Source organism: Carcharodon carcharias, chromosome 21 (assembly GCF_017639515.1).
Source record: "Carcharodon carcharias isolate sCarCar2 chromosome 21, sCarCar2.pri, whole genome shotgun sequence".
Classification (NCBI taxonomy): domain Eukaryota; kingdom Metazoa; phylum Chordata; class Chondrichthyes; order Lamniformes; family Lamnidae; genus Carcharodon; species Carcharodon carcharias.
This window is the reverse complement of record NC_054487.1, coordinates 63,847,824-63,861,431: the sequence shown is the minus strand read 5'-3', so window position 1 is coordinate 63,861,431 and position 13,608 is coordinate 63,847,824. Positions and strand designations below refer to the sequence as shown.

The following is a 13,608-nucleotide window of genomic DNA, read 5'->3' as shown; positions in this document are numbered from 1 at the left end:
GTCATATCTTCCGTGTGGCAGTGGTGAGCTGGAAGCATTGAGATGTGTGCTTGCGGCTAGACTTTAAATATGGCGCCCAGCGTGATGCAGCAGCAGGGTGATGGCAGGCGGGCACATGAGAGCTTGCCTGCCATGGAAGCAGCGTGTTTCCTAGGAGCGCATAAATAATATGGGACAATATGAAGTGAAAGCCTACCATCGCAGTCAGCGGGTAAAACGCCATTTTACCCATCTGCTACTACACTTCGTGCAAATTTGGGAAAATTCTGCCCAGAGTTTCCATGAGACCAGTGTGACTAGCGTCTTGGGGGGTAGTTGATGAGAAATCCATTGTATCTGCTTTAGGTGGCATCTGTCACATGGTTTCAGTGTGGTGTGTCTGACCACAGCTTACCAATTGGTTTACATGGACTGTGTGTTTACTGTGAACATTAAGGTATAAGGCAAATTTTATAACTTGCGTATCCCTTATGAACCTGTATATATCTGTAAAGTTATAGTTTTGGGTGGAGGAGTAGTGCAATATAGTTTATTTTATCTTGTTTAATAAACGTTTTATTCTTTTGTCAAAAGTTCATCACTAGACTCTGTGACTCTGTTCTGTAGCCACCTTTCACGTTTCTAAACAAAAAAAATTAGTATCTATCAAGCCAGGCTCCATCCCGGGATCTGACTTATCCAATAGTAACATCAGCTGGGATCATAACAATGTGTCCTGGATGATGGTGAGTCTTCTGACCCATTCTCAGTCACTAATGGAGTTAAACAGGGCTGCATGATAGTGCCAACCCTCTTCATATTTTTCTCTGCAATGCTCTCTGATACCTTCCCTGCTGGTGATACTGTATCAAAATCAAATATTGCATGGATGGGAAGCTGCTCGATCTGAGATGACTACAGGCAAAGACCAAGGTCTTCAAGGGCATGCTTTTCAATTTCCCGTTTGCCGCTGGCTGCGCACTAGCTGCCGGTTCAGAACTGGACATGCAATTCCATGCATGGATTTGTTCTCCAATGCATGTAACAACTTCAGCCTCATGATCAGCATGAAGAAGACCAAAGTAATGTATCAGCCTGCTCCAAACTGGCTTGGAGCTATATCGCTGTTCCTTCACTGTCGCTGGGTCAAATCCTGGAACTTGCCCCCCTTACAGCACTGTGGGTGTACCTACACACATGGATCGCAGTGTTTCAAGAGGGCAGCTCACCACCACCTTCTCAAGGCAATTAGGGATGGGCAACAAATGCTGGCCTAGCCAACGACGTCAACATTCATGAACAATTTTTTTTTTAATTATCTTGAATTATTAATATGTTGTATCCATTTGGAAGATTTCATGACGGGAGTGAGGGTGTTGTGGGGGGAAACATTCTCTTTATTGTTTTCAATTTTCTATATTAAAAAAAAATAAACATTTTGGATAGGAATAAAATGCTGCATGAATTAATTGCAAGCAGTGACGTTAAATAGCTGCTGCTGTTCTTGAAACTTCAGTTGTCTGTTGTGAAGACTGATGTGAAGACTGGACAATCCTCAGACATTTCTGCCATCTCTTGCATAATGGAACCACCAAGTAGTTGTCACCTCTTATCCCGTTCCACATTCTGAAGGTACCGTTCCCTCTACAACCCCCTGATCCACTCCTCAATCTCTCCCAACACCACATCCATTTCCCCTGACTCCTTTCCATACAAGGGCAGGAGATGGTCTTTTACCTCCTCACTTCTCATCATCCATGGGCCAAAACACTCCTTCCAAGTGAAACAGCAGATTTATTTGTACTGTTTTCAATTTAGTTTACTGTATTCAGTGCTCGTGATGTGGTCTCCTATACATTAGGAAGACCAAATGCAGACTGGGTGACTGCTTTGGGGAACACTTTCCTTCAGTCCGTTAGCACGACCCTGATTTTCAATCATTTTAATTCTCCACCCAGCTCTTAATCTGACCTTTCTGTCTTTGACCTGCTACAATGTTCTAATGAAGCTCAAGGAACAGCACCTTGTCGTTCAACTGGGCATTTTACAGCTTTCTGGGCTTAACGTTGAGTTCAATAATTTTCAGTCATGACCTGTGTCCCCCTTTTGTTCCATGTTTCTTTGCTGATTTGTTCTTTCTGTCTCATTTCTCTCTTACTTCCCTTAATTTGCGTATAGGCAGCAGCTATTCAGGATCTTGCCATTCACTCCTCCTCTAAACATCTTGAGCAGGATAAGCCTGGGCCCCCTCCCACCAATCCCCCCAACAAAATGCAATGTTGGTGTGAAGCCAACATGCAGGCCAGGTTAACGAGGGCTAATTGAGACTTCAGCCCCTCACTGGTGAGGAAGCCCTGCCTTCTGGAGCTGTCAGCCAGTCCGATTGGCCGGCAGCTCCATCAATGGCGGCTGACGGGACTGCGGAAGAAGAAGACCAAGGATCTCTGAAGCAGCTAAGTCCCCGGTCCTGGGCCGGGAGGGTTAGGTAGGTTAGGGAGAGGGGTGGGATGGGGAGGGGGTGGGTTTAAGGGAGGGAGCAGATATGAAGGAAAGTGGGGGTTGACCTTAGGGGGGCCCTCCCCCCCGCCCCACAATTGGCAAAGGGCAGCCCCCAATGGCTCCCTAACAGCGACCTTTCCCCTTCCTTCCACCGTTTAAACATTTCAGTGAAAAAGGTCAGCCTGCCTGCTCAAGTCCAACTGCCCACGCCAAACATTTTATGGTGTGGGCAGTGTATTATCAGGGTCAATTGGCTTGATAACAACCCAAATAAACCCTTGATTATATATAATTCTAAAAGTAATTCAGGAGCAGAAGGACCTGTGGTTGTACATGCAGAAACGATTGAACGTGACAGAGCAGGTTGAGAGTGTGGTTTAAAAACAGCATCCTGGGCTTTTTAAGCAGAAGCACCAAGTACAAAAGAAAGGAAATGATGTTAAGCCTATATAAAACAATTGTTTAACCACAACCTGGATTATTGCATCCAGTTCTGGGCAATAGACTTTAGAAGGATGTGAAAGCATTAGAGAGAGTGCAGGAAAAATTCACAGAAATGGTTCCAGGGCTGAGGAACATCAGTTGCATAGAAAGATTGGAGGAGCTGGAGTGTCTTCCTCGGAGGAGAAGTTCGAGAGGAGATTTGATAAAGGTATTCAAAGTCATGAGGCTGGATGGAGTAGATAGGGAGAAATAGTTTCCATTGGGTGAAGGATCAAGAACCAAAGGACACAGACTTAAGGTGGTTGGCAAAAGAAGCACTGGTGACATGAGGGAAATCTGTGCAGTGAATGTTAGGATCTGGAATGCACTGCTTGTGAATGGGGTGGAGGCAGGTTCAATCAGGGTTTTCAAGAGAGAATTTGATCATTGTCTGAAGAGGAAATATTTGCAGAGCTTCGGGGAAAAGGGAGAGAGAGACTAGGTGAACTGCTCTTGCAGAGAGCCGACGCAGACAAACTAAGCCAAATCGCCTCCTTCTGCACTGTAACCATTCTATGATTCTATGATCTTTCTTTAATTATCCAATTGCCACTCCGTTTGGACTTGCACCATGAAAATGTTTGTAATTTAATCTCTCCTGTCCTCCATCCTAAGACAGACCTTCCCTTTTTTATTTCTTCTCACTCTCCATCATTCATTTGTTCAAAGCTTATTGCAATTCTAACTTTTCCCAGCACTGATGAAAGGTCGCAAGCCTGAAATGTTAACTCTGTTTCTCTCTCCACCAACGATGCCAGATCTGATGAGTATTTCCACCATTTTCTGTTCTTATTGCAGATTCCCAACACCTAGGGGAGGATTTTTCTCTCGCAGGGTGGGCTAGGCGGGGGGGTCGGTCGGGAAGCCGACCACTGCTCACGCTCGGGACTGGACCACGATTTCACGCTGGCGAGCCAATTTCGGCCTGCCCAGCGTTAAATGCAAGTGGCAATGCTCAGTGCTGCTTGTGTGGGGGGAGGAGGGTGAGCGCAAACTTTGTGCATGCTCATGAGTGCACACTGGAAATCTCCCTGAGGCACAGAACTGCCTCAGGGAGATGAATATTTTTCAAAATACGAAATAAAGATTTAAAAAATATTATAAAACATGTCAGCTCATGTGACTCTGTCATTATTAATTAAATTTTAAAATTTTTATTTTATTTTTATTTGCTATTGGAAACCTCATCCCGCCCGTGGATGAGACTTCCTAAAAAATGCAAAGGCCGCTTGGCCGTTTCGCCTGCCCGCCAACCGTAAGTTTGGATGGGCAGCGAAAAATTTCTATTAATTAACTTTTGAAAGTTGGCGGGCACATTGCCAACTCAGGTGCGTGTCCGCCGATCGATATCGCGCGTCATTTTACGAGTTTACGCTCAGTTGGATCGGGTGCACGTCCGCCAAGCTAAAAATTCCCCCCCTACAGTATTTTGCTTTGTATACTGCATAACAAAGCTTCCTTCCAGGCAAAAATCCAAATATAGCTAATCACATAGAACAGGGTGGAGTATTTAACATCAACAAGAATATGAATCAGCAACTAGAACAGCATCACCATCCTCCATTCTCACTCTCATTTGCTTTGTTTTGCATTTTCCCTTCCTTTCTCTCTTTTGTCATACTTTATTCTCTGATCTCATTCTCTTTTTGTTTCATTTCTTTTTCTTGCACCCTCACTTTGTTTTCAATTTCTCTCTATCTTTCTTCCTTCCTCTCTCAAATAATCTCTCCTCCAGAGTTGCCCTTCTGTACCCGGAGATGAAGGGAGCCATTACTGCACCTAACCAACAATGTAATTCAAGAGATTATTCCACATTCAAGAGCAAAAAAAATACGTTCGGATAGAAATGTTTTCACATGAAGGGAGTGTGGTGGAGAGGCTAATCATTCCATAGTTATTTACAAGTAAAAACTTCTCTAAATATGAATTGGGGTAAATGACAATATAAAACCAGAAAAGTTCCTTTACAAAAGTTTTCAAGATCTGAGCAAGATCTGTACTGCATTGAGTTGTGAGTAATTTATTCTTCTCTGATTTGCCAATAATCTTTCAGGTTTATCAGTACATGCATGAGACAATAACCATCAGTGGCTGCCCAGAATTCAGAGCTCGTGCAACTGCCAAGGTATGCCATGTGGAGGTACTGGATAATGTGTCGTAACTGTGCTTTTAATTTTGTGTACATGTGTATTTCAGGTGTTCGAGAGTATATATGAGAATTTAGACATCAATGGCAGCCCAGAAGGTAGAGCCAGTGCTACTACCCAGGTAATATCTTTAACGGGACCCAGTATGCACACTGATTTTCTGATTAGATTAACAAATTCCTTTCATGATCCAATTGTACTAACCGCCTTGCGATACAGCAGATACAGTGCTGGACCAAAACTGAAATTAATGCATGACGACTTGCTGTCACAACTAGACGGTGAAATTAATTTCACACCTTTTATATATATATATGCACCAAATTTGATCTGGTCACTTCTGGGCTTTCCAGACGTTTCTTTAATAATCTTGTTATAGTGTATTCCTGCAGCCTCATTTTTTTTGTACTTGTTGATTGTATAAATTACAAATATAATTATTACAAATGAAAGACAACATATATATATATATATCAATAAATTAACGAGACTCGTATGATTACTTTCATTTTAAAGACAGTGTGATCTAAGCAATTTCTCCCATTGATTATAGCATAAATATAAGTTTAGCTTAAATTTAGAGAGCCAGAGATGCTTTCATACACTGCATATGTTGAGAGATGCAAATAGGACTTAAATTTTATTGTGGGAATTTTTGGGAAAGTCATCAATTCGTATTGACTCAAAATGGTAATAAGCATAAAAAATCATGATGCAAACTTCATTTATCATGCCATGTGTTTTGCATGGGCACAATAGTTTATTGTGTTGAGCCTGTTGTAATTGTTAGCAGTGCTTTCTGCTTCCTTCTGGCAATTGTATCTGACACTGCCCATTGGCCCTGGTGCGCTGCATTCATGGTTGTCGATGATACATTTATTAGGGCCATGGGTTGCTGCCAGCTTTTACTTTGGTTCATTCGCCTTGTATGAATGTTGGAGGACTGAGGACTTAATGGGTAAGTTGCCATTGAGGTCAAGTCCAGAGTTTGTTTGATCCCTGATTTAGTGATGGTAGGGGCTAGGGCAATACTTCAGGTATGTAGGATCCAATGTGTTACTCTGGCTGTTGGTACTGGTTTTGTTTGCTGTCTGTTTCTTTCCCAGCAGCACATTATTTGCCCTTCTGAGTGTTATTCAGCAGATATGTGAACTTTCTGTTTGTAGAACTTGGGTTTTTGTTCCTATCAGCTCTGTTATTTTTTTCCCTTGCTCCTTCCTCTTTTGCACTTCCTGTCTCTCACTCTCTCGTATTCTTTCTGATTAACTTCTTAATTTTCTGCTTCTCATGCCTGAGAGTCTGTTCCCTCTCTCTCTCGAGCCTTCATTTTTTGTTCTCCTTCATTTCTAGTTTGTCTCTTTTTCTTCAGTTTTATTTGCTCATCTCCTCCAATCCTTTTCTCTCACTTTCCTGACGTGTGGGCACTGAGAGGTAGACTGCTGGTGAAGAAGTCCACAGAACAGGGTGTTGGAGGAGATAGAAATCAACAGGGGAAAAATTAAAGGAAGGAAGAACTGTTTGCTTCTCAAATATCTCATATAAGATTTGTGAGGGGGCAGGGTGGTGGAGAAACACTTCAGGACCAAATTAAATGTATAAGCATTTCCTAAGAGGAAGAACTTGGCCATTCAAGAGTTTTTGTCTTCCTTTGTGATTTTTTTTTAAAGTTATGAATGAAGTCAGGAGATCTGGCATTTCTGCAACTAAGTTATGGTCATGTATAAATATGTGCAAAATAACATCATTAATAGGCAATATCTTTTACATCTCAAATTGAAATTTGAATGGGTGGAGTGCAGTTACTGTCACCCCTGAAGTCCCAATTTGGCATTATCTTTAAACAAGTTACAAAACAAACTTGCTGTATTCATTATAATATTCATTACAAGCCCACCAATTCCTACAGCTCCCTCGACTACAGCTCCTCACACCCTGACTCCTGTAAGGACTCCATCCCATTCTCTCAGTTCCTGCGCCTCCATCACATCTGTTCTGATGATGCCACTTTCCAAAACAGTGCTTCTGACATGTCTTCCTTCTTCCTTAACTGAGGTTTCCCACCCACGGTGGCTGACAGGACCCTCAACTGTGTCTGACCCATCTCCTGCACCTCTGCCCTCATAACTTCCTCTCCCTCCCAGCCTCCCAGAACCATAATAGGGTCCTCCTTGTCCTCACTTTTCACCACACGAGCCTTCGCATGCGAAGGATCATCCTCCGCCATTTCCACCAACTCCAGCATGATGCCACCATCAAATACATCTTCCCTTCAAACCCCCCCCCCCCACCTCATCAGCATTCCATAGGGAATGTTCCCTCTGGGGCATCCTGGTCCACTCCTCCATCACCCCCAACACTTCATCCCCTTCCCATGGCACCTTCCCATTCAGTCGCAGATGGTGCAACACCTGCCCTTTACTTCCCCCTTCCTCACCATCCAAAGGCCCAACCACTCCTTTCAGAAGCAGCACTTGCACTTCCCTCAATTTGGTCTACTGCATTCGCTGCTCCCAAATGCAGCCTGGGTGACCGCTTTGCAGATCACCTTTAATCTGTCCGCAAGCCTGACCCAGACCTCCCTGTCGCTTGCCATTTCAACATGCCACCCTGCTCTCATGCCCACAAGTCCATCCTTGGCTGCTGCAGTGTTCCAGTGAAGCTCAACGCAAACTGGAGGAACAGCACCTCACCTTCCGATTCAGCACTTTACAGCCTTCCGGACTTAACACTGAGTTCAACAAATTCAGACCATAAACTCTCCCCTCCATCCCCACCCCGCTTTTGTCATCCCCCTTTTTTCCATATTTTTTTTTAATTTTCCTTTTTTCCCCACTTATTTTCACTATTATTATTTTTTAAATTTATTTCCATTTTCATTTATCATTTTATTCCCAGATTTTAGCCTATTTTCGATCTTTCTTCCCCCACTCCACCCCCACCAGGGGAAATCTGTCACTTTCCAGAGTGCTTACCCTGGTCCGGCCATTATCACATTTTGCTTTCTTATTGTCAACATTAGCACCTCCTTTAGCTAGTACAACCACCATTAACAACCCTTTGACCTTTTGTTTATGACATCTTTTGCCATCTCCCCTTTGCCTCCACCTATCGCTGACCTTCTATCCAGCTTCACCTGTTCTAACCCCCTTAATCAGTATATATTTCACCACATCTCTACCTCCCTTTAGATCTGAAGAAGTCATACGGACTCGAAACGTTATCTCTGCCTCTCTCTCCACAGATGCTGTCAGACCTTTGAGTTTTTCCAGAATTTTTTGTTATTGTTGCTGTAGTACCATATCTTTAGCCACCCTGTGCTGACCCAAAGAACTAACAGACTGAGAAAACGATCTCTCTGTTTTTCTCCAGCGATGCCAACTTCAATTACCACAAGACCCAACCTAACATGACTTGTCATTTAGCCATGTTACATGTTGCAGTCAGTGGAAAGCAGAGGACTGAAAAGTGTGGGCTGGACTTTGAATATGTTGAGGCTCCTATTTGAAGTAAGAACAGGCCCCAAGCTATTGACACCTCCTGGCCATTGAAACTGTATCTTGTTCAGCTCTTGCAAACCTGACAACACTTTTAAAGAATGTAGAAACTGAAATTCACTTAGAGAAAGGGCTGTTTATGGCTCAGTCAACTGAATTTATCTGTAAAATCACACACTTGCCAGCAACTGAAAGCACACCTTTTGATTGTGCAGCAGCTAGAGTTTATATACCAATTATTTTACCAATTGCCCCTTAGAAAATCAACAGTATCCGCATCATGTGGCACTACATTCTGGCATCCTGGATAATCTATAGATTAACAAGAAAGCCTGAGTCTCAGACAACTGAGGTGAGATCTCCATTCAGTGATTTGGCCTAGGAAAGTCAATGCACGTCTTGACTTTACTTGTTTCAAAACTGTCTAGTATAAAAGAGAACAGTATTTTCCCCTCTATTTGATGCTAAATAAAAACACTGCACCCATCACAGCTTTCAGGTATACATGTGCTGTTCACCAGCCTTTTAGCTATTTTTGTACAATTCTAATACGCATAACTAATTTTGTGACATGATTATGGAAAGCGGGTGCTTTTCATTTTTTGGGAATATATAGAGCTGTAAATATGGATGTAGGATTTGTTCTGAATGTATTTCATTACCCAGCTATGATGGCATTAACAATGAATATCCAAAAGTTTATAGAAATATTTGATTTTAATTCTATGGACTTGAACTTCAGAGTTCCTCATTCTTTTCTCTCAGGCCACTGTGGCAGCTTTTGCTGCAAGTGAAGGCCATTCCCATCCTCGGGTTGTGGAATTACCAAAAACCGAAGAAGGCCTTGGCTTTAATGTCATGGGTGGAAAGGAACAAAATTCACCAATCTACATCTCTCGTATTATTCCTGGAGGTGTTGCTGATAGACATGGGAGCCTAAAACGTGGAGACCAATTACTGTCTGTGAATGGGGTGGTAAGTCAATGAACTAGTTAGTCTGAAGTGGACATTTACTCATCAGTAATGAATGCTTTTGGAGCAATTTCAAAAAACGATCAACCTGTATTATATGACTTATGTTGCTATGCTGTTTAATTCATCAGCAAACTTTATATTACACAAAAGTATATATTTTGTAATAGTGCAAATAGCAGGGCCCAGTGGACACCTCTGGAACTCTGTTCATCAGTTGTCCTCCATTTATTATTACCTACTTTTTTTTGTTGCTAAGGCTAAGATTCATGTAATTTAGAATTAAAAAAGACAAATATAGGCATGAATATAGCAGCTGAGAAATAACAGGAAATTGACTTAAGTGAATTGAAAATTTAATGTCATTATATAGAGTAAAAATGATGGCTGGCATTGAACGTGTAACAATTGCTTGAAGTACTTTACAGGGAAGCAACACAATTGATATTAAAGTTGAAAGTTGGAAATATTATTATACCCACAAGGTCGCTCTGTAATTCAGGGGCTAATGGTTTCCTTCAAACTTCCAAAAGTGCAGTCCACATTGTTCCAGAAGAGCATTGTTGTACTCTTTGAGTTAAGTATATTGAAGTGTACAAAACCAGAGCCAAAAAGCATATGAATTTTGCAATTTTTCAGCAATGACTAATGAGGGGAGCCTGTTCCAGAATTCAGTCATGGTAACATTTTTTCTAGCCTGTTAGTTCTTGCTGAATGCATTGTGACATGCCTTGCTAAATTTTTTTTTTAAACTATTAACCTTTTTGACCTGTTTTCAAATGTGAATGAAAGCAAAAAAATAGCTTTTTTCTCTTTTGGTGGGTTCAGAATAATATGTCAAGTTGAATTTCGAACTTTCCTATTTTCAGAACTCAATGAGTTTCTTCAAGGATGTGCTTTTCATTTCAATGAATGCAACCTTGTTCAGCTTTACATTGGTTTTTCATTAAATTTAGATATGGTACCAAATGGCTGAAATGAAAGGAATTTTTATGAGGCACTGCCAATATCATGTTTTTAATTTATATATTTAACAGGAGGGAGCATTCTTTCCTGAGCAAATTTATACAGCTGTGTGTGCCTCAGGACCATACTTGGGAATTAAATGACTTTTTTTCCTCTGCTTCCCCCTGCACTCTCCCTACACCATTGTCAGGGGTTGAAGCTGAGTGCTGAGGGTATAGTTATGAGTTTACTTTTTTCGCACAATGGCACAAAACAATTTTGGCCTTGGTTTTACAGTGCAGAGAATAAAGTATGTTTATCTCCATTTTAGAGTGTGGAAGGGGAACACCATGAAAAGGCAGTGGAATTACTAAAGGCTGCTCAGAACAGTGTGAAACTGGTAGTTCGTTACACGCCCAAAGTGTTGGAGGAAATGGAAGCAAGATTTGAAAAACTGCGAACAGCCCGACGCAGACAGCAGCAGCAACTTCTGCTCCAACAGCAACAGCAGCAGCAGCACGTCCAACAGAATCATATGTCATAGGTGAGAATATTCGTTTGTATTTCAAGAGAAGCACTCAACTTAGGAGATCAAATGCAGCATTTTTTATCGGCATTCACCCCAGCATCAGAACATGTTGAAATAGTCACCGTACACAAAGTTTTCTTTTCAAGCGAAAGTCTTTATTTCTTCAGAGCACAGAGTCCACATAGCATGTGTAGGCATGCACATAGGCTAAGTGACTGCAGAGTCACAAACACACATTCACTCAATCACCCCTTCAAACTCATTAAACTAATCACCGGCTTACAACCAATGCCCATTTACCTAATTACAAAGAGGCCTCATGCACAACACACTGAATGTTAAGATTTTGATCTTCTGATCCTTTTGTATTATCTATTTTGGCCAGTGGGGCAGCTATCAGGTGCAGTCATTGTAAGATATGGCATCCTTGATAATTAATGTGAAATGCCCATTATCCCAGGCTTCACAAAATTATAACTGCCCTTGGTTCCCATACGCAGTTAGTTCTGTTCTATGCCATGCTCTTGCCTGCAACTAGTATCCATCCTTCGCTAAAAAAAATACAAGATGTTAGGAAAGATAGGCCAGCATCTTCCTGTCGGCAAACAGTGGTGGGGCCCAATCGCCAATGTGTGAAATGATGCAGGGTGACATCGGGCGTGCGTCCCAATGTCACCCCGTGTCATTTAGATTGTCAGTTCGGCGGACGCACGTCTGAGTTGGCTGCGCACCCACCAACCTGTCAACGAATGGCCTATTAAGGCCATTAAAAGAACAACTGAACTTATTAATGAACCTGCCTGTCCAACCTTAGGGTTGGCGGGCAGGCCAGGAGCCCAGGCGGGCTTGTGAAAAAACATGAAACCTCATCCACGGGCGGGATGAGGTTTCATGAGTGATTTAAAAAATGCAGAATATTTTACAAAATAAGTTATGGATAGTGTCTCATGAAGTGACATGGCAGGGAAATGTTACTCTAATCTTCATTCAAAGTTTTAAATCAAAGCCGATCTCCCTGAGGTAGCACTTTGCCTCAGGGAGATCTGGGTGCTCTTTTGAGCGCATGTGTGGAAGAGCGCACTCCCAGCTAAGTGGCTTAGCACTTCCTGGCGTACGTCACGCAGGGCAGGCCTTAGTTGGCCCACCCACGTAAAACAGCGGTGCGCCCCCAACTAGGGGCGCCATTTGGAAGCTCCCGCACTTCCCCCGCAATGGGAAAATGTTGCCAATAGAGAAAAGAAGAAAGGAGGAGGAGGTGGGTGATGGGAGCGGGGCACAACAGGCACCAAAGATTGATTAAGCAGAATATTACAATGCTAAAGAGAGAGGGGATGCCCTAGAGGGACCATGGACTATTTGGTTAGATCAAAGAAACAATAGGTACTACTGGGTCTATTCTATAGAGCACAAATAGTGGAGAGGATACAGAGGTGCGAATTTGTAGAGAAATTACAGAGAGGTGCAATAACTACAGAGTAGTGATAATGGGTTACTTCAATTATCCTAATGTAGACTGGGGTATTAATAGCGTAGAGAGAAAAGAGAGAGAAGAATTTCTGAAGTGTGTTCAGGTGTATTTTCTTAACCAGTACATTTCAGGCCCATCAAGGAAAGAGGCATTGCTAGATCTAGTTCTGGGGAAGGTTGTGGGCTAAGGAGATAAAGGCACAAAATTTTCATGGGGTGGGAATTTTCATTAGTGGGGTGTCAAAAATATGACTCATGGGCTTTAGACATTTGAGCAAAAGGTCTAAAATTGCCAGAGTTATTTGGAGGGGTAGGGTATCCCTTTGGGAGAGGTCAAGTGCTCTTTGGGATTGTTAAAAGTCAACACAGTGTGCTTAAAAATGGACTCAGTGGAACTGTAAAGCTCTTTACATTTTGGAAATAAACACCACAGTTGAAAAAAATCAGTGCTTACAATTTCACTAATAAGCCTGGGAGTTATTATTGGATTAGCGATGCATGACTGATTCACCAGCCTAATGATATTACAGTAGGGGGCTTGTAAGTTCACAGTTTGATTTACCATTCCAAGTGTTTGATGTGGGTTTATAAATACAAATATGTGTTTTCATAAGAAACTAATTACTTGAATGAAATGTTTATTTTAATAAGGGATTAAATACTTGATAGAATTTAAATTCATTGAATGGGTTTTTATCAATGAGCATTTTTTAGTGAAGTCTCCAATAGACACATATCAGAATGGCTCCTGAGGTTTGCCCATGGTGAATACAATTTCCAGGTTCACATTTCTATTTTTCAAAATTAGGACATTTGAACACAAGAACTAGGAGCAGGAGTAGACCATATGGTCCAACAAGCCTGCTCCTGTTTTCTTTCATGTTTATCCATGAACTCATGCCTCATAACATTCCAACTACTAGGGAAGAAAAGAAAACACTAAAAAATCTGTGCTTTCTACTATCAAGAGTGTTTAAAAACAAACTTTTTTCAAATTTATTTGTTCACAGGGTGTGGGTATCGCTGACTAAGCCAGCATTCATTACCCATCCAAATTGTCCTTGAGATGATGGTGGTGAGCTACTTTCTTGAA

At 41.9% G+C, this 13,608-nt stretch overlaps 1 protein-coding gene across 2 annotated transcripts in view; it reads left to right on the top strand.

The window, feature by feature from the left end:
- lin7a (lin-7 homolog A (C. elegans)) overlaps nt 1–13,608 on the top strand; it is a 97,476-nt gene that overhangs the window by 68,961 nt on the left and 14,907 nt on the right. Inside the window, exons 3-5 of one of the 2 annotated variants that reach the window (XM_041216529.1) lie at nt 5,158–5,229; nt 9,368–9,577; nt 10,851–11,063. In XM_041216529.1, the coding sequence (XP_041072463.1) occupies nt 5,158–5,229; nt 9,368–9,577; nt 10,851–11,063 (495 nt within the window). Of the gene's footprint in view, nt 1–5,014; nt 5,087–5,157; nt 5,230–9,367; nt 9,578–10,850; nt 11,064–13,608 lie in introns of both variants that reach the window. The other variant, XM_041216530.1, reaches the window with a different exon arrangement.